The sequence below is a fragment of the Phlebotomus papatasi genome, chromosome 1 (genome assembly GCF_024763615.1).
Source record: "Phlebotomus papatasi isolate M1 chromosome 1, Ppap_2.1, whole genome shotgun sequence".
Classification (NCBI taxonomy): domain Eukaryota; kingdom Metazoa; phylum Arthropoda; class Insecta; order Diptera; family Psychodidae; genus Phlebotomus; species Phlebotomus papatasi.
The window spans coordinates 80,851,374-80,874,014 of NC_077222.1; the positions used below are offsets into that span (position 1 = coordinate 80,851,374).

The 22,641-nt window shown below is 32.5% G+C and overlaps 2 protein-coding genes and 1 long non-coding RNA gene across 12 annotated transcripts in view; all 3 read right to left on the reverse strand.

Annotated features, from left to right (window-relative positions):
• Positions 1–14,364, reverse strand: part of LOC129810317 (inositol-trisphosphate 3-kinase B) — a 35,690-nt gene extending 21,326 nt beyond the window's left edge. Inside the window, exons 1-3 of one of the 10 annotated variants that reach the window (XM_055860702.1) lie at positions 7,579–7,807; positions 1,407–1,500; positions 654–1,256 (exon numbers count right to left, since the gene is read on the reverse strand). In XM_055860702.1, the coding sequence (XP_055716677.1) occupies positions 654–1,130 (477 nt within the window). In that variant the 5' untranslated portion in view covers positions 1,131–1,256; positions 1,407–1,500; positions 7,579–7,807. Of the gene's footprint in view, positions 1–653; positions 1,257–1,406; positions 1,501–7,475; positions 7,825–14,100 lie in introns of those variants that run through there. The other 9 variants (XM_055860699.1, XM_055860693.1, XM_055860697.1 and 6 more) reach the window with 9 other exon arrangements.
• Positions 4,770–7,535, reverse strand: LOC129810319 (uncharacterized). The gene is made up of 2 exons (XR_008752724.1): positions 7,183–7,535; positions 4,770–7,120 (listed from the first exon to the last, which is right to left on the reverse strand). It is a non-coding gene; the product is annotated as an uncharacterized LOC129810319 (long non-coding RNA).
• A 3,071-nt stretch (positions 14,365–17,435) lies between the features above and the next one.
• LOC129810316 (uncharacterized) overlaps positions 17,436–22,641 on the reverse strand; it is a 50,842-nt gene continuing 45,636 nt past the window's right edge. Inside the window, exon 4 of the mRNA XM_055860688.1 lies at positions 17,436–21,358. Coding sequence (XP_055716663.1) covers positions 21,317–21,358 — 42 coding nt within the window. The 3' untranslated portion in view covers positions 17,436–21,316. The remainder of the gene's footprint in view (positions 21,359–22,641) is intronic.

The window sequence follows — 22,641 nt, forward strand, 5'->3', positions numbered from 1 at the left end:
TTCCTTTGAAAATTACTTATTCAATTAATTTGCATAAAGATATTAAATTAGCAAATGTTTCAACATAAATTCCTTATGCTACATCAATTTTTTCTACTTACAAACGATTTCGTGTGAAAATTCTGTTTAGTATATTTGATGAGGCAGAAAAATCAAAACATGACTTTGTGCTTTCAAAAGTCATAAAATTGATTGCCACAGAGAGTGCCGGCGCGATTAAAGTTCATCTCGAGTATGTGGAGATCGGAAGCACAAGATTATATTTATTTATAAAATATCAACTCTAGTAAGACTTTGGTATACTTTTTTCTCGCACTCCGGAAAGAGTGTCGTGCTCGAGTTTGATCACATATTCTAGAAAAAAAAGTCATGACGCATATGACAAAATTCGAAGGCAGTGTTATAGAGGGAATTTGTACCCGGATTGAACTAGGCCAGAGCCAGTCAGTAATAGGGAGGCAAATTGAATGTTTCAAGGCACTTAAGTTAAGAGATCAATTTAGTGCTTGGGAATGTGCGTGATTTTATTCACGCGAGGAGGATGAAAAAAAAATCACCACTAATTGGCATGATCTTTGCTCTTAGCTGTATAACAGCCAATCACCTGAGCGAAGGGAGGGTGATCATTAGTCAGAGAGAAAGAGTCTTTTAACCTTAATTTCCTTGACAGGGAATCGATAGTCCGGAGCATCGGAATCCCATTCAGAGCTGAGATCATCACTGGAGGCATCTCCAAAGTCTCGTGGCATCGGTACCTCCAGCAGAGCCATTTGATATTGATCATATCCTGGACAGAGACTGGCACCAAGTGGCGAAGATGGCGATGGAGTACGTCGTGATAGGAGTTGCTTCCTCAGACCACCTGAGGAATTCTGATGAGCTGAGTGTCCTGTGTGTGGAATGAGAAATCTTGGCTTCTCATTCGTTGCATTGGCCTTTCTGTACATATTCGAAGAGCTCTTTTTTCTGGTGTAGGGAGCTTTTCGACTACTGGATTTTTCATGATCATCCTCAACATCAGCATTGTCCACATCCTTGACACATTCATCGTCCTTGTAGTGATACTCTCGGCAGCTCATCTTGTCGTAATCTTCACTAACTAAAAGAACTGGACAGGAACGAATTGGCATCTACGTACTATCTTTTCTTTGAGCACACTTCCACAGAATTATTATGTAACGGAATTCCAACTGTCTCTCACTCTTTTTTTCCGATCAATTAGCAAAATTCCGCGATGTGCTATATCGATTAAATGCCTAATCAATAATTTCCACCATTGAGCATCATAAACAACAAACACCCTCCACATGGAGCATCAGAGTGCAATCAATCAATTGAGTGCCAAATGAACGTTTTAATCTCAGCTTGAGGCTCGTCATTAAATTCACTTTAACGATCACTCTTACGTCTCAAATTCATCTCCATCCGATGTAAGTCCTCATCCCGTGCAAATTAAAATGATCAATTCAATTGAGCGATGAAGACACACCTCTCCACTCACTAAAGAAATATATTCAATACAATTTTTTTTCACTTTACGTGTATACCCCCATCATTTTAACATCAATAGAGCAATTTGTGGAGTTTTTTTCCCTCACAACTCTCGCGATCTTCAATTTTTGCCAGCCCAGACAGCCAATTTTGCTGACTTGGTGGTACTTTTGTGGGCACTAAAGTGAGATGAATTCATGTATTATTATCGTAAAATGTGCATCACCTGCATTTAAATTGTATAATAAATTGCAAGTGAGTGTTAAACTGATTTATGTTTGTGCGGGAATTTTCTCTAGTAAATACCCCCAAGATTACACGAATTGCTTTCTATATAGTGTTGTGAAATTTCTTACAATTAATCATACTGGTTAAAATTGAATTATTATACTCAGTACCTATGGTACGCCTAAGATTTTTCTCACCATCCCTCTCTTGTACATTGTTACTCTCCCTGTTTGACCGAAATTCCTAAAACATAATAACTTATAAACCAGAGAAAATATTTACTGGTAATGCAATATTTTGTGACAATTTTTCCTGGACAACCGCACTTCAGTCTTCCACAAGGAGGAATGATATAAATCTTTCAAACGCAACAGACCCCATTAATAATAGCATTATACAATCAGATGAATAGCATAATTTTCTTACTTCTGTGCATTGACACCAGCTTGTGACTATATTTGAGGCATTTCTGTTATTTACGATCTTTATTGCAAAAGTCCCAACAGACAAGATTGAGTATCTTATGGGTGGTTTTCTAATCCCTCATGCATTAAAGAAGATATTTCTCCATAGACTAATTCACATGCAATTCACCAATTTATTGCTCAATAAATTCAATGATCATTTTCCTAGCAGTTGCTATAAAATACCCTCTTACTAAGTGTGTACAATGGAAGTGTCTTCTGTTTTCTAAATGTGCACCATGCATAAAAGTTGAATATTAAATTTTTCCCAAGCCAGACCGCACCAGAAGAAGTGTGTCTCGATGCAGATTTTTCACAAGAAAAGTATAATGGAGCTCATACATCACACCGGGACCCCATGCTTGGTAGTCTTGATTAATGATTCATCCAATTTGGCAGTTATTCTGCGAATAAATTAGTCAATTCGCACGCAAACGAGTCATAAATTTTAGGCTCTCCTCGTCATGGGCGGAAGAGGAGGTGTTCCTATTGTATTTGCAAAAATTGATGATCTCTCTGATCAAATGTTCGATCGCATATATCTTTAGTATTCATTTAATTCATATAGTATGGCGTGAAAGGGGTATTTAAGAGAAGACGTCACTTTCATCAACAAGTCTCGTATAACAATATGTTAAAACATCATATTCATACAAGACTCTCTGAAAAAAGGCCACAAAATCCCAACAAATTTCAAGAAACCAACGGACAATTCGAGATACATAGAAGTTTAATTAACACATCTTGTGGAATTTTTTGGGAAAAACTTTTTAAGCTCGAAAATACTAAATAATAATTGGAAATAACTGATTTTCTGATCGAATAACTATGAAGTAACTAATTTCGTACAAATTAATAAAATTGACACAGCTTTCCTTGTCGATAATTTTTCAATTCAATTTCAATTCGTAAGATTCTTCCACGTCATTATACAAACCCAATTCTTTTTAACAAAATAATTCTTCAGGAAGATTCTTTTAACTATCTTGTATTTAAATGAGATTGTATTTAGTGTGTTTTAATAGAAAAAATAAAAACAAATAAATAATCGTATTTAATACATATTCAAATGGTTTTCGCTATTATAAAGAATAATAAAAAAGACAAATATTCGCAAAATACTCTCTCAGAATTTTAAATATTAAAAAATGTTAAAGAAACTGTCCCTATTCCATGTACTGAACTTTGATTAGACATAAATTACTAATCCTTAAATGAAAAATAAGATTAAACTATCGATTTGTGTAGTGTCTTTGTAATAAAGGTAAAGCTTTTTTTAAATTAATATAATTTCAGCATATTTGAAGAAGTAGAACAATAAAAGAAGCCTAATTTTATTGTTTTAAAGTCGCATATGAAATACAGTTGATTTTTTCAGATATCAGAATATTTTTAAAATATTCATATTCACAGTTTAATTCACTACCTTAGTGGGACACCTTTGAATTAGAGCAGATTTGATGAGCCTTATCATAAAATGTAATTTAACTTCGTAATTGATTTGTTGGCCTAAATTATATCAGAAATAAGGTTAATTTTCATTTTAAAAAATAGTAGAAAAAAGCCCAAGACGATCCCTAATTTAAAAGTGCCCCACTTCACCCTACTTCTAATTCCTTACCAGCTGTATAAACTACTAAAACCGCCTTAAAATTTAAAAAAATAATCTGAATTATATTGATCTCAAAGGATTGAAAGGATTTATTGGCTTAAGTTTTTGCAAAATGTTTCTTGAGTTTTGTTTAATAAACTTGGAAGTAAAAGAATAAATTAATAGATTTTAATTTTTTCCACTTGACTGAATTGGTTATTACATTACGGATTTTAATGATATTCTTAACTTAGGGGCAAGTGTTCTCCCTTCGAACGTTCATGTTTTCGAACAATGTTAATTTATTTTGTTTTTCGTAAGAGATTTACACTAAATTATCATGGAATTATCAACAATTGATGATAAGCCAACCAATAATTAATAGAAATGTATAAGTCTATTGGGAAAACTAAAATAAAATTCACATTATTCGAAGGCATGAACGCTCGAAGGGAAAGTAATTTCATTGAACTGTAATTCATACTCATTGAACTGTAATTCTTCAAGTCCTCAGTGACTGAACTACATAACCGATAGTCCACCTCAGCCGTAAAAAATTGATTGTAAATATGATATGTCACGGTTTTACAGGTTTGCAGTTGAAGATTGATTCTTCCTTATACACTACTATTGCCTATTCTATTAGAACAATTTTGCTAGGTCAATCAAAATAACATTTAGGCATTTTACATTCCATGATTCGGCTTTTAGCCGAGGACCTTTAGAACCTCTATCTTCCATTTGTTGGCGTGATTTGAACAGGTATAAAATCACGGCTACAACTGAAACCCAATATTACTTTAATAAATTTAAATAAAAAAATCGATATTGAATTGAACTTGTTTAACACTAAACCTACCAAGACAGGTCAAATTGACCGGTTTAAAAACTTTTTAAAAATACGCATTTAAACGGAACGTCACTGTCAAACTTTATGAATTTCTTAAAATATACATGTATATATTTTTCATTGTTTAATTTCCAATCTTTTCCTCTTTTGTATGAAAAATTTGTTGAGTATCCTATCTACCGCGGTATATCATTTAATCGAGCACGCTAGGAAAAACGACCAAAAACGGTCGATAGGTTAAGTTGTAACAAGATATTGGTATAATATCTTATTTTTTCTTAATTAGTATAACAAAAATTACTGAGATGTTTTGAACGTTGTGAACAGTAAGTAAAAGTTTCAAATAAGGAATTAAAACATTAATCCAGAATATAAACACTAACAAAATCAACTCGAACGTTTTATTTTCTAATTTTTGAAAAAACATAATCTATATGATATAGCGTATTTTGTGAATCGTCTTCGTATGTCACACTGAACATTAAAATATTGAAAGACATTAATTGCAGATAAAATGTTTTTTTATACTAAAACTATAAAATTTTGATTTATTTCTTGATTTATTTGTATTTCTCGTTAATTTTTTACTCCAATCTTCCTAGGTCAAATCTAGCTTTTCATATAACGATGTTAATTAAAGTCTGGCAAACAAACTTATAAAAACAAGAATTATACGCTTTTGATGTAAGCAATTTAGCAACAATTATCATGTTAATTCTCTTAAAATATTAATGAGATAATTCCCTAATAAATTTTTATTTATTTAGTGATTAAAATAATACTATTTTACTGCCTACCCGGAACATTAAATCTATTTTTTTTTAATTCTGCGACATGCTGAAAATGATTGATAACTGATTGATTATACTTTATTCTGTTTAAATTTTATATAAAAAGGGGACTAATCTAGAGACATCTAAAAACCACACTGATATCTTAAACAAAATTTTTAAAATGTTGCAAATTTATAAATCAGCTTTTGGATTCTATATTTAATTTAATTAATTCTCTCAAAATGAATAATATAATCAGCAAAAAAGGCTCTTTAATTTCACGCAGCTGAACTTCTTTTCTAGACTCATTTACTATAAAATATGCATCATCTTCAAACTAATTATGTCCCTTGTTTCTCTAGGATATTATTTATCGGCAAATAAATAACGCAATTCCTAGATAAATATTTTCTTGTCCTACAAATGTGAATTTTTGAGAATAATTCATGTCGTCATAGTCGTTTTTTATTGAAAAAAAACGACTTGAAAATTGCTTTCTTATCACGTCGCTGCTGATCAGACTTTCATTCGAATTAAAATTAAACAAATTAGCAATTAAAAATGAAATATATAAACTCGTATTACCCAAGTGATATTGCTGATACTCACATCCATTTCCGAAATTTATTATTTTACTAAAATTAACTGAAATAATAAGTAATACAGATCTTAATTAAAGTTTTGTTGATAAATATATATAAATTTAATTAATTTTTTGATTTTTTTTAAATATTCGAACGCAATTATTTTCTCTGATTGTATCAACATTTTACTGTTTAAATCCCTTGCCTTTATATTTTGGAAACTATATCAAGAGGCAGATAATATGGTAATAGGGAGAATTGGGACACCTTTAAAATAGTTTTTTTCTGCGATGTTGGACATTACTATGATATAATTTAGCTTCATAAACCGCTCATGAGGCTAAATTACAATACAATAAACCTCAATTCCATTTTAAAAAAAAATATAGGAGAAAAAACAATATTTTAAGGGTGTCCCAATTCAAAAGTGCCCACTTTCCCTAAGTGGTGCACACATTGTTAATAATATTTTCCCCATAGAACTATGTGGAATATCTTAGGCAAAATTGCAGAATTTCCTGATATTTTCATAAAAAATTAAATCAATTTGAAAGATTAATTAAAAATAGCTGTGATTATGAAAGAATCACACCTAAAAAGCTCTAATCGTTACTGTAAACGTGTAGATATTGAGTGTTCAAGTTAAGATACTCTCTCCAAAGAGACAAATCGATCATGTGCATGTTCCATGCAATTTTACTACTAAAATACCATAAAGTTGCAGTCCGACATAGAGATGCTGTGAATTCACAAATGCCACATTTAATTATGTCTCATATAAGTATCCATAAAAGCATTGAGAATGTGATATTAAAGTGTCTATGGACAAATTCCTCTGTGGCACTATCTCTTCACTCGCCAATCACATCAACGACCACTTATTATACCCTGAAATGTATATAAGCGATAAAATTCACCTTTCCTGGGATGACTTCAGTGGCGATCGTGAAAACATTTAATGAGTTGCTTTATCAAACATATCTCGTGTGCAAAGTCGCTCTTTTTTTTGTGTTCATACCGTTCATACAGTCTCAATGTGAGATGAATTACAGCTAAAGTCCAAATAAAAGTCATATCAAAGCGATCAAGACGAATTGAAAGCAATTACGGAGTATATTTTTTTCTAAGATGATGTTTTACTGCAAAAAAAAAACAGTCACCACAATGATTTTGGCAATTAATTTTATGAAAAAAAAACTACCGTTCGTCATTTAATGATCCTCATCGGGGGAACTTGTGATATGGAGGATTTTACTGTGACGGCTGAAAAGATATATATCGCACACGTTGATTCGGCAAACAATCAAACAATTGCATCAGAATTGTCTCTCAAAATGAGAATAACAAGAAAATTAATGCACAGATCCAAGAGATCCCAAAAACAATTCTCTAATTTTCAAAAATATATAATTCCTAAATCTGCCCAATAAAATTTAATCCAAAGTGGAATTGTAAATGAAGTGTGTTAGAACAATAGAAAGTGTGATAACGAGCCTCAAGTGAATTTCTGTGTTGTAATTTGTGAGCACACTGGTGGAAATACGAGGCACCACCTTAATTAATTCTTATTTACACAGTTCTTATAATTCCAAATTACATTCTTTAAGAAACATAAAGTTTCATTGTGGTCTTTTTTTTTCCTTTTTAATTTCCGTAAATAACACTCCGATTCCACCGATTAACCCGGGCACTTGTGCTGACGTGCGAAATTCAAAACTTCTGTGGTCAGAGAGACACTCGATCGCGATCGGTGATAGCCGCTCGACAGACTTGTGCAAACTGACTCGAGCGCGTGCTACTCACAAACTGCCACCAGTCGCTGGTGGTGCTGCCCAGGAAAGTTCAAGTGGCGGGAATTGCTGGAGAGTATCGCACAACAATTTTCTCACTCTCATGCAATTATTCATTTCCCCCCACAAACGATCATCAACATAAGGTGTATGATCATGTGCACACACACACCACGATCGCCCAGGAGGGAGAAGTATAAATGATAATTTGTGCATTTTCTCTGCCTTGTTAAAGAAGTTGTTTAAAATGATAGTGAGACACGTAATAGAGACCACACTCTCTCGAAACCACGATAAATAGTGGAAATTAATTTTACAGTGATCGCATATTTTGCCTCCTCCCCACGTATATATCTGCCTACATTGTGGCGCTTGATCGCTAATATATTTGCTCCAAACTATAAAATATATTGAAATCACAAGTAACACAGTCCATGAGTGGAATAGTTAAAAGAATTTACATTGGACAATATTTAACAAGTTTTGCTATATATGTAGCAATTTAGTGCCATTCCCAACATACAACTGCTGTGACAATGTTTATTTATTTGCAAAAAGAGACACCTCTCAAGTTATCACTTGGGAAAACAATTTAATAGAATTGAAGGTTTCTTCTGGTGTTTCTCAAATAAATTTCTGTGTGACATTATGCAAATATTTGCCAAAACACACTCCATATACATCTTATACAATTGAAAAAAATCCATGCATAAATGCCACAATAAACAAATGCAAATAAAGAAATTTCTCACAATTAATCTTTGCATTTTTTTATTTTTTATTCAAAATGATCCCTCATATCTGTTAACATTTTAAAATTTTAAAATCCCCATCGCGAGCGCCGCCATCCTACGAGTAGTAACGATACTCATCGATCGATGATGCTTTCAAAAAGGTGTGATCGATGTGATCAACATGCACGATCATATTAACGGAAAATGAACATTAATGCACTCAGCAAGATACAAAAATTTATTCTTTCTGAAATAAAAGTGGGAAGCTGTAAAGTGTTACAAAGTAACGATGAAATACTTCAAAGTTGATTGTATATGTCGATTAAAGAACATATATTAAAAGGCAAGGGGATAAATTTTACGATTATTGACCAAAAGTGCAGTCACCGACAGTTAACATAAAAGAGGCAATTGGGCGTGTTTTCTTGTAGGTAACAATGTGCATTCCTATGGATCTCTTGTGTAGAGTTTTTCTATGGCAATTTTGCCATTGTAGCAAATTACGCAAATCATTGCACTATCAGATAGTCATAAGTTTTAATGCAACGTGTGCCAATTCAATATAACGTACATTGGACGCCACCTCTCTGATTATCAGTTGTACACAGTGTACACAGTAAACATTGGTAAATATATTTTAAACAAAAAATTAAATTTGATCAGTAATATATTACATTTTGTTAATTAAATTTTTACTAAGAGAATTTAAAGCTGTCTTTAAATCTGAGATTTAGCCCAGTTTTTGAGAATCTTAAATTTCTAAACAAAAAGCATTTGTGACAATTGCAAAGATTTTTTAATATACTAATAGCTCATAATTACCTTTATCTGCCACTCTACCCGTGAGAAACTTTTTACAAAAATTTCGCGTATTAAGAGATTAGAACAGTTAAGCCTGGATAAGCCTTATGTCTGAAGATGGTATAATTCATACACTTAACTATAATTCTACCATTAGGGGATCAGCGCAAATTTCAAAAATGTTGGATGTAAGTCCCAATGAACTTAATTTTAAATGTAATATTTTTATTCTTTGTTATAGGTATCTAACGGTTTTTTCGCTCTTCAGATATTTCAGTTTCAATTTAATAAAAATAAAGATATGGCTTAGTGTGCTACATCGGACACCAAATTTCTCGAAGTCCCTTGCGCGTCCTGAACTTTACTAAGGATTTTTTATTAGTTTTTTATAAGTATTTTTTAACATATTATCATCATTTACGCACAACTTAAGTAGGAACAGTGGAAGTTTTAATAAAAATTTAGGGATTTAAAGAAAAAAACTCAAAATTTGAAGGCTAACTATAGTTAGCCTTCAAATTTTGAGTTCTTTTCTTTAAATCCCAAAATTTTTATTAAGTATACTTAATGGTTTATCAGAGATGAATAAAAAATTAAATTTGATCGTTTCGAAAAAAATATTGGCCAGTAAAACATTATTAAAAAAATCATTCTTTGCAAAAATGGCTCTAAATGATGGTTTAAGATTGTTGCAGGTAAAATTAAAAACACTTTTTTACTTTGCTAAACTACACAATAAATAAAATTAACACTATTATAGTGTGTAATCTTTCACACCACTAGTGTTAAATTTGGAAAAGTGTTTAATTTAAAATTGTTTAATTTAAAGTTGTTGAATTTCAAGATGTTGAATTTGGAATTGTTGAATTTAAAAATTGTTGAATTCTGTTTATTGTTGAATTTTCTTTTCATTTCGAAGATTTTGATTTTTTGCCTTTTTAGACATTTTTATTGGTTTTTTTCTGTACTCGGGATCCCCCCTAATGCGAAATGATTACATCTGATGCTCGGATCTTCACGATATACTTATTTTGCATATAAATATTTGATGTTCTATATTACTTTCGCCCAATAAAAAGCATCTCGACTGAAGTATAAGTCTTAATTGAAAATTCGACAATTTTACACAATTTTTTAAATATTTTTAAATTAAACAACTAAAATGGTCGATTTTGCACTATTATAGTAGTAAAATTTTACACATTTTTTTACTGTGTATATGACTTTTGCCCAATGAAAAGCATCTCGACTGAAGTATAAGTCTTAATTGGAAATTCAACAATTCGTACACAACTTTTGTTTAAAAATTCAACAACTTTTGTTTAAAAATTCAACAAATTTGGTTGAAATACACAAGGCTGCACACTATAATAGTGTTAAAAATTATGCTCAAACTATATTAGTGTTAATTTTTGATCATGTGACAAAAAGTACCATAAAGTTGTGTATTTTTTTACACTATAATAATGTGAAAACTGTAATCATACTATAATAGTGGTAATTTTTAGAATTTTTCAAACAGTTTTAAATCACGAAACATTGTTGAAAATTTTTTATGATTATAACAATAACAAATTTTACACAGATCGCAATTAAATAATTAATTTATCCGATTTCACACTGTTATAGTGTTAAAATTTTACACATTTTCAAATTAAACAACGTTGTTGAAAATTTTTCAACTATAATAGTGGTAATTTTCAATCACGTGACAATAAATTATCAAAATTTTGTGCATTTTTTAAATATTTTTAAATTAAACAACAAAAATGATCGTTTTGCACTATTATAGTAGTAAAATTTTACACATTTTTTTACTGTGTACGTACGTGTTGGCTTCACTGCTTTTAAAGTTCTAATTTTACTATTACCCATATTTGATTTTTTGCTGAATAAATTTAGTGTTTTATGGCACCAGCAAATTTTTATTGATCAGGATAATCACATCTCTTTCCTTCTGATATTTTCAATATTATCACACAGTTTTGCACTCTTCTTCGTTCCTTGAATATAACAACTGAAATTACTTGAATTTAATTTGAGTGATTTCAATTTGATGTATTTTGATTTAATAAAATTTTTCTGACCTAACTTTAAATCATTTACTTACTGTGTAGAGAGAACTATATAGAAGAGTTATAAAGGAAGGACAAGCTTTTGTGCATACTCTGTAAATTCTCCCTCATTCATGAACAGATTCCTTTATAGTACAATTTGCCCACTCTTATAGTGCATTATTAGACTTTTCATCAAGTCAATATATTGTCCGCTCTTGGACTCACCACAAAGACATATACCCAACCCAATGTGCACTAAAAAGCCTCTCTTGTCAATAGAACATTGACAGAGTTTTTGTGTTTGGAGAATTTATTAATGCCCTCCTAAAATGGGTGAGGAGGAGAGACCACGTAATGGGACGAAACATTGAGATTTCTGCGACATGAAATTGCTCTCCATGCACTTTCTGTCGCCACCAATTGACAATGCAGCAATTTGTGTGCAGACTACGGAATGTTCTTTGAAACGTAATCAAATGCACTTTAATGTTCTTTATTGCCCTTCTCACCTGCCTTTATGGTCACATGAGGAAGGGATTGAAATATAGTGCACTCTGTAGTAAACAACCTGAGACACTTTATGGCATTTTTTATTGAATTGGATCTTAAGGATGTTCTCACGAAGAATCGGTTTTTGGGATTTCCTTTTCATTCCACTTAATGTCTCGCAAATTTTAATAGATTATTATCAAAATTTTTGAACAGTTTTTAGTTAGTTTTTATGGGTTTAATTAGTAAATTCTTTACTGCAAAGAAACCAAAATCCAAAACCATAAAAGAAGTATTTTAAAATTTTCTCAAAACTAATCAAAATATTATTATTTACAAAAGCTTTCATTTCCTAAAAAAAAACATTTCATGACAGGATCATTCTATGATGATATTCTCAGTTAGTTTGGAGAAGTGCAGCACCTTTGAATTAGGGCAGCTTTGAAACTGAGCTTTTTTCTCCAATTTCTAAATGAAACTGGACCTTATAATGATATTAATTTAACTCATAGAACTAATTGCGAAGCTGTATTAGATCATGATAAGGCTTAAGTGCAATAAAAAAAAATAGGAGAAAAAAGACTAATTTCAAAACTGCCCCAATTCATAGATGGCCCACTCCCCTTATTACTTCTCAGACAATTAAAGTAGATGTCAAATGGTTTTTTTTTCAAATTTAAAGTTTATTAAAAATCTATCATTTTCCGATAAAATTCTAATAGTAGCAATATTCAAAATGGTTCTTGTGGACTTTAGATTTAGAGTGAATTCGATTAGTTCTATAATGAATTTATTTCAAAAATAAATATTAATGACTCCGGCACCTCTAGTAAACCCTTTATAGATCTGGAAAATTTTTTTCAACTTAAAGCATAGGGTAAGTGTGCCAAATTCCAGCCAGCTTGCAATTTCGGCCACCTTTTTTGTTCCTCGAATTTCCATGAATTTTTAGTTTTTACATACTCTAGAGATTATACAATGCCAAAGAATAACAAAAAATGTAGGCAAAAGGCATTGGAAGAATTCCTAAAGGGCAAGGAACTATAAGAATGAAGGTGGCCGAAATAGGGCACCAAAGCTATGTCTACATTTTTATTCATTTTAAAATGTATTAAGAATGATTTTGGAGTAAATAAAGACGATAAACTGTCCACAAAGTTCTAAGCAACACTCCTTAAAAAGAAGTAATAAAAAAAATCAATTTCTATTAAAGATATTACATTTCAAACTTGAGTCTTTGGCGCTTGCCGAAACTCGGCACATTTACCCTACATCTCTTTAATTTTTAAACGTTTTGTTTATTCTATCTAATTCTTTCTTACTCTTTTTTCTGAATTTCACAATAAATTCAATTTAGATTTAGTATCAATCTAATTTTGATTTCATATAATTTTCGTAATCCGAAAGGTGTGCCTGAATCATAAACAATTTGAACCCGTCTTTCTCTTAATAATGCTTCTTACTATAAGAGAACCTGGCAAAATTTGACAAGTCAAAAATTTTAGAATTCGATATCTTAGTAGAGGAAAGTGGGGCACCTTTAAAGGTGGGGTACCTTTGAAATTAGAATTTTTCACATATTTTTAAATAAAATTGAGCCTTATCGTGATATAATTTAGCTGCACAAACAGATTGAGAAGCTAAATTACATTATAACATAGCTCGGAGAAAAATCCCGAATTTAAAGGTGCCCCACTTCCCCCTGTCAGAAATCTGTCCGTTATAGAGAAAAGGTAAATTTTTAATTTCGAGCTCTCAACGTTGGGAAACTTTTTTGGTACCATGAATATATAGGGAAGGATTTCAGTTTCTGCACACACTCTGGCTTCGAACATTTCATATTTTTCCCATATTTCTTTAAAAATCTGATTAATCTATGGCAATATATTTTAATATCTAGCATTAATTCACACATTTCCTGAAAAAAAAAATAAGTCAGATTCAGCAAAAGAATATAGGAAAAATATCAAGTGTTCGAAGCCAGAATGTGTGCGAAGTTTGAAAGTCTTTCCCTAGAGTATTAGTCAAGTCGCTAAATCTAAAGACTAAAAAAATCCGTGAAACTATTTCAAACAGTACGAATATGTCACAAATAGAAAACTATAAATTAGCGTCTTTTAAAATAAAGTTAATTAAAAACTGAAAATAAAATTTAAAAAAAAAACTGTTTTTTTCTCGATTGATCTTGATGTTTTTCGAATTTGCATATTACTGGGTGGGAGGCATATTGTCGATAATTTTAATGTACCTTCTTCTTTGCTAATGCTTGTTCCACTGGGCTAATTGTGTAGAGATCTACAATTCCCAAAAGGCAGTCATCACAGCGGCAAACATCTTCTCCTAGCGCCAGAGATCCAAGGGAACCAATGCTGCTGGTGGAGTCCAGAGAGTCAGTACGAAAGAGGCGACTTCCTCCCGGACCAGCGCCACCCTGCTGTGAAGCCATTTCAATCTTCTTCGCCAGAAGCGTCTCCATCAGTGTCGGATACAGAGCCATGTCACACGAAACACCTTCTTCACCTCTGACCGTACAATGGCTCACCTCAATAGTCTTGGCACGATGGATAAACTTGAGGAGCGGCGTCACTTTGCACACGCGAATCCACAAAGCACTTTTTCTTCGCACTCACACTCTCCAGCTCCCTCAACACTCTTTTGTATCACGTGGAATAAATTACCATTGGAGAATAATTAATTGGTGGCTGGTTGAAATGGAATGTTCATGCCTGATTTAAAAAAAAATCGATTAAGTTCTTCACCAGAGATTTCACAACAGCACTCCTTTTTGGCCCCAGAGAGAGATTTTAGTATTTGATTTTAATTGAGACATTATGAGTGGAATTTTCTCGTTCAGCCTCTACACCGGGTTTTACTACACAAACACATCCCAGAATGAGGTAGGGGAGGAGGAGGTAGAATAAAAAAAAATACAAAGATTCACGAGATGCGATGCGAAGGAAAAAAAAGTCATGCTTGCAGCAAGTGATCTTTTATCTGTGTCGAGCGATGCATCTTTCTTCCAAAGCAAAATTCACATTGGAGATAAGGGAATTCCATGGCTGGTTGTTGGAAGGCTTGTGAGATTGCGTGATTGGAGATAATTTGTAAATTGTTTAATTTGCCTACGACCAAAACACTCGATCGTTCGCTAACGTGCAGAATTGGACATATCGCGATGACTTCTGGCGGGGAATTAATGTTTCTCTCTCGGAAATTATTCACCCAGGAGATTGATCACTGTAAAATATACCTATCTACCGGAAATTTAAAACTTCACCATCCATACTAAAGATAAAATACCATTTTACCAATATAAAGGGAAATCTCTTATCATTCGTATGAAGAAAAACATTTTCATTCCATCATCTCATAAATTTTCGCACTATCTTTTCGCACTCTCGAGAGTATCCCGGTTTATTATTGTTTGATGGTATATACAAGGAGAGACCGGTGATTGCAATCTTCTGTTGCATTTTACAACAAGAGACACTTTTTTGTAACCGGGAAATTGCTATCTAAAGTGTCGCTCCTCTCCATTCTGTGACTTACAAGTAAAACACCACCCGTTTTCACATATTTTCTCTTGTGATTTCTCACCTAGCAGAGTGAATCAAATATTGTAATGTTGGGTGTCTTGTATCTGTCTCCAGTGTGTATATGAGACATTCGAACATCATTTATAAAATTCCTTATCGTAAATTTATTCTTGTCTCCAATAAATCTTTTTACCATATAACATTGACCAACTGTTGAACCATCTCAAAGAGGCGCAGAACAGTGGCTCCAATATTTATGTACACTAACATTTCACACAAATGTTAACGTCTTTTGCCGCCCATTCCCTCGCCAAACAATAACTCCCCCCAAAAGGGACAGCCAATTACTCCACCATGTATATTTTTCACTCGATAATTTTGCGATCACACATTTTTATAAACTCCCCGGGAGCTCTGCTGGAAAAGGAATGAAAAAATTATGTAATTGCTCCAAGAGAGAAACTAAATCCTCTGCAATTAAACACAAGACATTCAGCACGAAAGATTTCAACAAGGTAACACGAAAGGAAATTGTGTCACAGGTGAACTGAGTCAGGAGGTAGAATTTTTCTAAAAATCCAATTCAGACTAGATTGTATGGGTATCACTGAATAAATAACTCACATTAAGACAATTTATTGAGAGTTTAAAATGCAGTTTTCAAAGCACGTCTTCATATTGATCCCTCATCCTCCCTCTCTCAGTGATACATCGAGAAATTTATGAGGTAATGCAAAGCCTCATACTCTGGAAAGAACCTTTATTGTGCTTATCAATTCCATTGAATTTGTACTTAAATTTTTTGTTTGACACCGCAAATATTTTTTTGCGAAAAGAAAAAGAATAGGGGGAAATGGGGTACCTTTGAAAGTGATGTACCTTTGAAATTGGAATTTTTCACCTATTTTTAAATAAAATTGAGCCTTATCGTGATATAATTTAGCTGCACAAACAGATTGAGAAGCTAAATTACATTATGATATAGCTCAGTTCCACTTAAACATAGAAGAAAAATCCCGATTTCAAAGGTGCCCAACTTTCAAAGGTGCCCCACTTCCCCCCAGGGTTCTCACGAGGATATGTTTATGATTAATATTATTAATACCCAACAAACACCTATACGAAAATTGTAAAAAAAAATAAACAATCAATAAACGCGCATAATTTTCTATACAATAAAACAATTCGTGACAATGGAAAATGTTTCTTTTCAAAATACAGATTTTATAATCTTTCATAAAATGAAAGAAAATATAGAAAATTACGATTAGGGTAACTGTACCAAATTTCGTCATAGTTGCATGCATGCGCCAAAGTCTTGAATTTGAATTTTTAATACAAATTCATTTTTTTGTCAATTATTTTTAAGGAGTATTACTTGGAACTTTGTAGGCAGTTTATCGCCTTTGTGTTTTTCCAAAAAATATTCTTAATACATTTCAAAATTAATAAAAAATTAAACATAGCTTTGGTTAATATTTTGGCCACCTTGATTCTCATAGTTCCTTGCTCATTCGTCAAAATTACATTTTTTTTCTTTTTTCGCACTGTATAATCTCAAGAGAATGCAAAAACTAAAAATTCATGGATATTTGAGGAACAAAAGAAGTGGCTGAAATTGCAAGCTGGCCGGAATTTGGTACATTCCCCCTATAAATATTATAATAAGGAGCTCTTTAAGTAATAATAATAATCGGATAATCGGATTTCTTGACGATCATGAAAGGCTTAAGATTATCATTTTTTGTTGATACTAAAATTTAAACAATTTAATAATAAGGGTATCATAATAAGTATTTAATACAGGAGTTACTCAAAAAACAAAACGGTAAAAATTTTTAATTTGGTTATTTTGAGTAAATCAAATGTGAGAACACTATAAAATTATAAAACAAATAAGAATACGGTAAAATTGGATAATTTGAAATCATTTCCAATTTGGGTTTTTAAAAATCTCCTCACTATTTCAGATGAACATAGAGAAAAAGAAGACTACGAAGAAATACAAGCCCGATTCAACATACCAATTCAAGAGTACTTCTCCGTGTTTTTTTTTTATTTTGCCAATCTAAAACAGGCAGGACATTCTAAAATTTTAAATTAGAAAAGTTTCCGAAATACACCTAATTTTATCCCATTTTTCATTATTTGTTTCACAAGATTCCTTACCAGTTTAGAATTAACGGATTAAATATATGTTGCTTTTCCTTTTTCTAATCATTCAACCTCAATTCATTCTTATTCTATTTTTTCGTTCGTTTTCTTTGAAGGTGATTGCCTGTTTTACAAATATTCAAGTTAAATTACCGATTCTTACGTACATTACACATTACCTCTCATTTATTAAAGAACATTCTGCTAAAAGCGTGGTTGTTTGCTTACCGATAAAAGGTCAATAAACACGATCTTCAATATTGTTGTGTAACCAGAAAAAAAACAAAATTATTTCGTGCGTGTGAGACGAAATGATACAAAACGGACGTCATTGATAAGGAAATACCCAGATTCGTGTTGACTTTAAATAACATTGTATTGCTAAAAATAAATTAAAACGAATGGTGTTATCTAAATGAGAAGAAAATAGCTTTTTAATATTGGATTCTTTAATTTCTGAAAAGGGGTATCAAAACACTCCAACACTGAAATATACTCAGTACGCTCCAATTAGTGACTTCAATGTATTTGTCCACATAATTGGTTTCCACAAAATCTGATTGGCCGATTTCTCAACTCAAGACCAAACGGTGAGGGACAGTGATTTGGGATCTATTAAAGTTCCTCCTCAATTTTTATTTTTGGATATACTAAGAAATTGTCTATCTAGACACGTTATATATACGAAAATAGCCTTAAATCATTACTAATGCCGGCTTTGAAATGTTCAAAAAAAAGTTTTAAAGATCAAATTTATCTTTAGATTGGGTTATGTTTGGATTCGTTGGAAAAATCTTGGAATTCTAAACAAGTCTGTGATTTTGGGCAAATTGTAAGGTAATCTATGCATTAGTTTAAATAAATTCTGAACTGGTAAACATAAAAAATTGAAAAATGTAAATCAACTTTGCGAAAAAGATCGCACTCGTGATCATGATTCTTCATAAGGTAAATTTCCAAAAACAACCAATTGTCGATTCATTTAATTATTCACCAGTGCGCAGTGTATAACTGATTGTGATTTATCTAGGACTGAAAGATTTTTCAAAGGGCCGCAAACTTGTCCTAAACGTTAAAGCTCTTATCATTAAAGCTGTTAAAAACAGTTAAAGCTAGAAGCTAGTTAAAGCTAGAAGTATAAAATAAGACAGTGTTAGGGGAAACTGGGGCACCACCAAACACGGGGTAGTGTAGTACCAAACACTAATTTTTATTTCTAAACTACTTGGACTATCTCGAAACATTTTCTTCTCTCTGAAGAAATACTCTATCATGAACTTTGAATATGGAAAAACATTAGAAGCAGTGGTAATTGTCCTAAACCAAAAATAGAAAAGGGCTTTGAAGCTTCGGAAGATAGAAGTTTCGCACCGCTAGAATTTTTCCCACGTCAGCTAGACCTATAGCATTTCCTGAAAAGGGCAATTGGTCAAATTCATTTTAGAAAACAACGAGTACTCCGATACTTCCATCATCCGAAACTTTAGAACCTATTCCTAAGTATAGACGATCTATTAAACGTATCTGAAAATAACATAAATTATTAAAGTTATTATAAAGAAATCAAACAGACATGGTTTTAGGTGAAGAATAAAATAAGACAATGTTAATTATCATAGGTCGACTATAATAAGTAAAGGGGTTCCCTCTGAAGACAACAAGTCACTATTGGATGAACGAATGGATAGACATCGTGGCATAATCTACGGCACAGCTATGGATCTCAGAAACAGTTCTCTCGTGGAATAAATAAAAATTGGAAGAATTGGCCTCTCTGGAGAATTCTCGTGATAAAAACGAACACAATTTTAAATAGCTTAAAATAATTTTAGGTTTTCCGTCACAATCTTTGAGTTGGGGAATTCATATGACGCACTTGAAAGATATACAAATTCTTATCACATTGGCCTTCAAGTTTTGGAAAACTTTAGTGGTCACACTGTTAGATTAAATTGCCAAGTGGTTGCACAAAGCTGAACGCCAGTGAAGAGACCCATGAAGAAAACATTACTCTGTTGAGTATGAACAGCGCGAAGATCATTCCTTTTCGCAATGAGAAATGTACTAAGCTCGCATATGGGATGTCGATTCATAAATTAATCGACATATAAATAAATAAATTATATACACCATCTTCTCTCTCAACGATCGATTCCAATTCGATATATTTATGCTGTGATCATGCAGATTTATAAACAACATTCATATTGGATACACATACAAATCAACAATAAATTTTCCTTTTCCAAAACGTAATCGCGTGAGTGAGAGAGGGAAAGATTTTAAATCAATTTTCATTCCGTAATATTACTCCCTCTCTATCTTGGTGTCTTCATTGACTATTTGTGGACATTTTACAATTGCAAATGATTGATTCACCATCAGTTCCCTCACGCATCCACCAAGATATATGTTCATAAATATTTTATGGATACGTAAATTATTATGATATACCAGTTTGTAAATTTCAGGAGAATTTGAAGTGTTGTATGTCAACTTATTTCCGAAGTATGAATAATTATTATACAGTTAGAATTGTACATGGTCTTGAAATGGAGCCATTCTTGTGATCTTCCACAGACTATGATTGATGTTTTGTTTATGTCAGTGAAAAGTATTTAGCAATAATTGTATGGTCAACGATGTGATCACTTGACACGGATGCTTGGGGGTAATTTGATTAATTGAGGTCAATCATCAGTGTCCAATGAATATTATTTACACGCAGGAATATTGATGGTTCACTTTATTAAAATGTAGCGCCTTTTTGATCTCCATAGCGCATCGGATCGTGATCTCTTACATAAGATTGCTATCAATTTGAATCACTTTGTGACTCATAATGACTACTTCTCGGTCTCTTTGATTAATGTCTGACTTCAACCACTTGATCGGCTACATCATCATCTCCATCAATTTTCTCAGCGCTATCATTTGTGATATATCAGCAAAGATCTTTCTTCCCAGAAGGGACACCCGGAACACCCTCTCAAAGATCACTCCACAGATCAAAATATTTGAAAAAACATTATGACGACAAGAATATTCCCCCCACCGCATTTGGCATTCCGTAGAATCTCCCACAGATCCCCCAGATGGTGTTACTGGATTGGATGATCACTACCATCCATCTATAAGATCTGCCTACTGACCATTTGAAAACAAATCACGATCAATGGTGAGATCCTCTCGTTTAAAATGCAAAATGCGTGTGCGTGCACTAATTACATCATGTATCTGCGACACATCCAATTTGTCTCAATTTATTTGTAAATTTAGAGGTGCGAGAGTCACACTCTGTAATTATCTTCCTCATCGTGGCACTTCTTTTTCCCGTATCTCCATCTCATTTCTCAACTCCACTTGAGACTCCTTCCATTTATATATATTTACCTCTCTGTGTAATTTACATTAATTCCGATTTAGTTTATTGCCCATAAGATATATGCAGAGCATAGTAATTTTCCATCTTCTCTCCCCATTGACTGTTTATGGTTACCACAATTACAATTATATGGATAAACTTACACACAAGACATTATTTATGAATGATCACGTACCCATAATTGATGTGTCACGCGGTTTCGCGAGGAAATTCACATAATTCTTGTGACTTATTAACAGATAGTCTGAGGATTTACCAAGAAGCTTCTGATATAGTGCGATCAGCAATCTCTTCCATCTAAACATGAGTTTCCTGTGTGATTTCCGATGTGAAGCAAGAGCTCTGTACGAGATCACCCACAGAAAAGATCACTTGGAAGATCACCATCATCAATGATTTAAATGTGATCTCAAACGATCGTGCGAAAAAGGCTGTGAGAAATAGAAAAATGAAGACAAACGTGAAAAGAGACAGGAATTATTAAGTTATCCGACAACAAAAAGTCATCTTGTCATGAAGATACTTATTGTCAATCTATCAGAGAGATGAATTAAAAAAAAAATTGTATATATAGATAAAAGGTATACGGAGTGATTAATGATCTGAGTGAAGTGGAAGAGTTGAGAAATCATTTGCATGTGGAGAAGCCTCCATTTGGGAGTGATTGGAACTTAAATTCTCATATTTAGCCACTCACTAACAGACGTGCTCAATGTAACATGAATATTGAATGATCTGATCGATTGATAGTTAACTGGGATTCTTTAAAATCCCAGCTTCTGTGTTCCTATGAAATTAAATTTCGCAGGATCAACCCCAAACCTAATACGATCAAAAATATACTGATCGTTAAACATTGACTTTTCCGTTTTACCGAAAAAACCGCCCGATTCCCCGGGAGAGAACGATACAAGATATACCAACTTGTGGTTTTGGGCCGTATATGGATCGAATTCTAACGAGGCAGAAGTGTCAGATTCACCTCAAACTATATTCTTCTATTTTAGAATTCTCCTATATTTTTCTTTTTTATTTTTATTTATTTTATTTATTTTGAACACTCGAGCCCAATGCGCCCCATACCACTAAACCCACAGCCCGCCCATACCTTTTGTTCGTATAGACTTATGACAAATCGGACTCAATTATTTTCGCATTTATTCTATACCTAAGTCCTTGAACGTCCTAAAGAAAATTAACAATAGTGGGTAGAAAGGGGCCGTGGCACCCCCTCCCTAAACGTTATTCAAAATATTGAAAAAAAGAAAGGTTATGAAACCAAAAATAATTCAACAACATTAAAATTTAGTTCATCTTAAGGACATTATCACCCAAGGCATTTTTACTGTTAAAAACGCCTGGGATCAAATCAAATGAGCATACAAAAACCCAAATCATTTAATTCAGTTTAAAAATCGTTTGTAATAGTAATAGTAATATTTATTCAATCACAAAAATAGGATTCATCCCTCTTACAATTGTGATAAAGAAAAAAGAAAAACAAGTTAAAAAAAACAGCAGCAAAAAAAAGGAAAAAGAAAAATAAAAGAACGATTTACAATAGTATAAGAAAGGTAAATGAAAATTAAATAAGAAAAAAAATCCAATAAGTGTTCTCTTAAGATTCAGCCTGAAAAAAGCGTCGGATGCCATCTGCAGACCTACGCAGATCACTTGGAACGGAGTTAAAAATAACTACGCCCTTTACAAATAA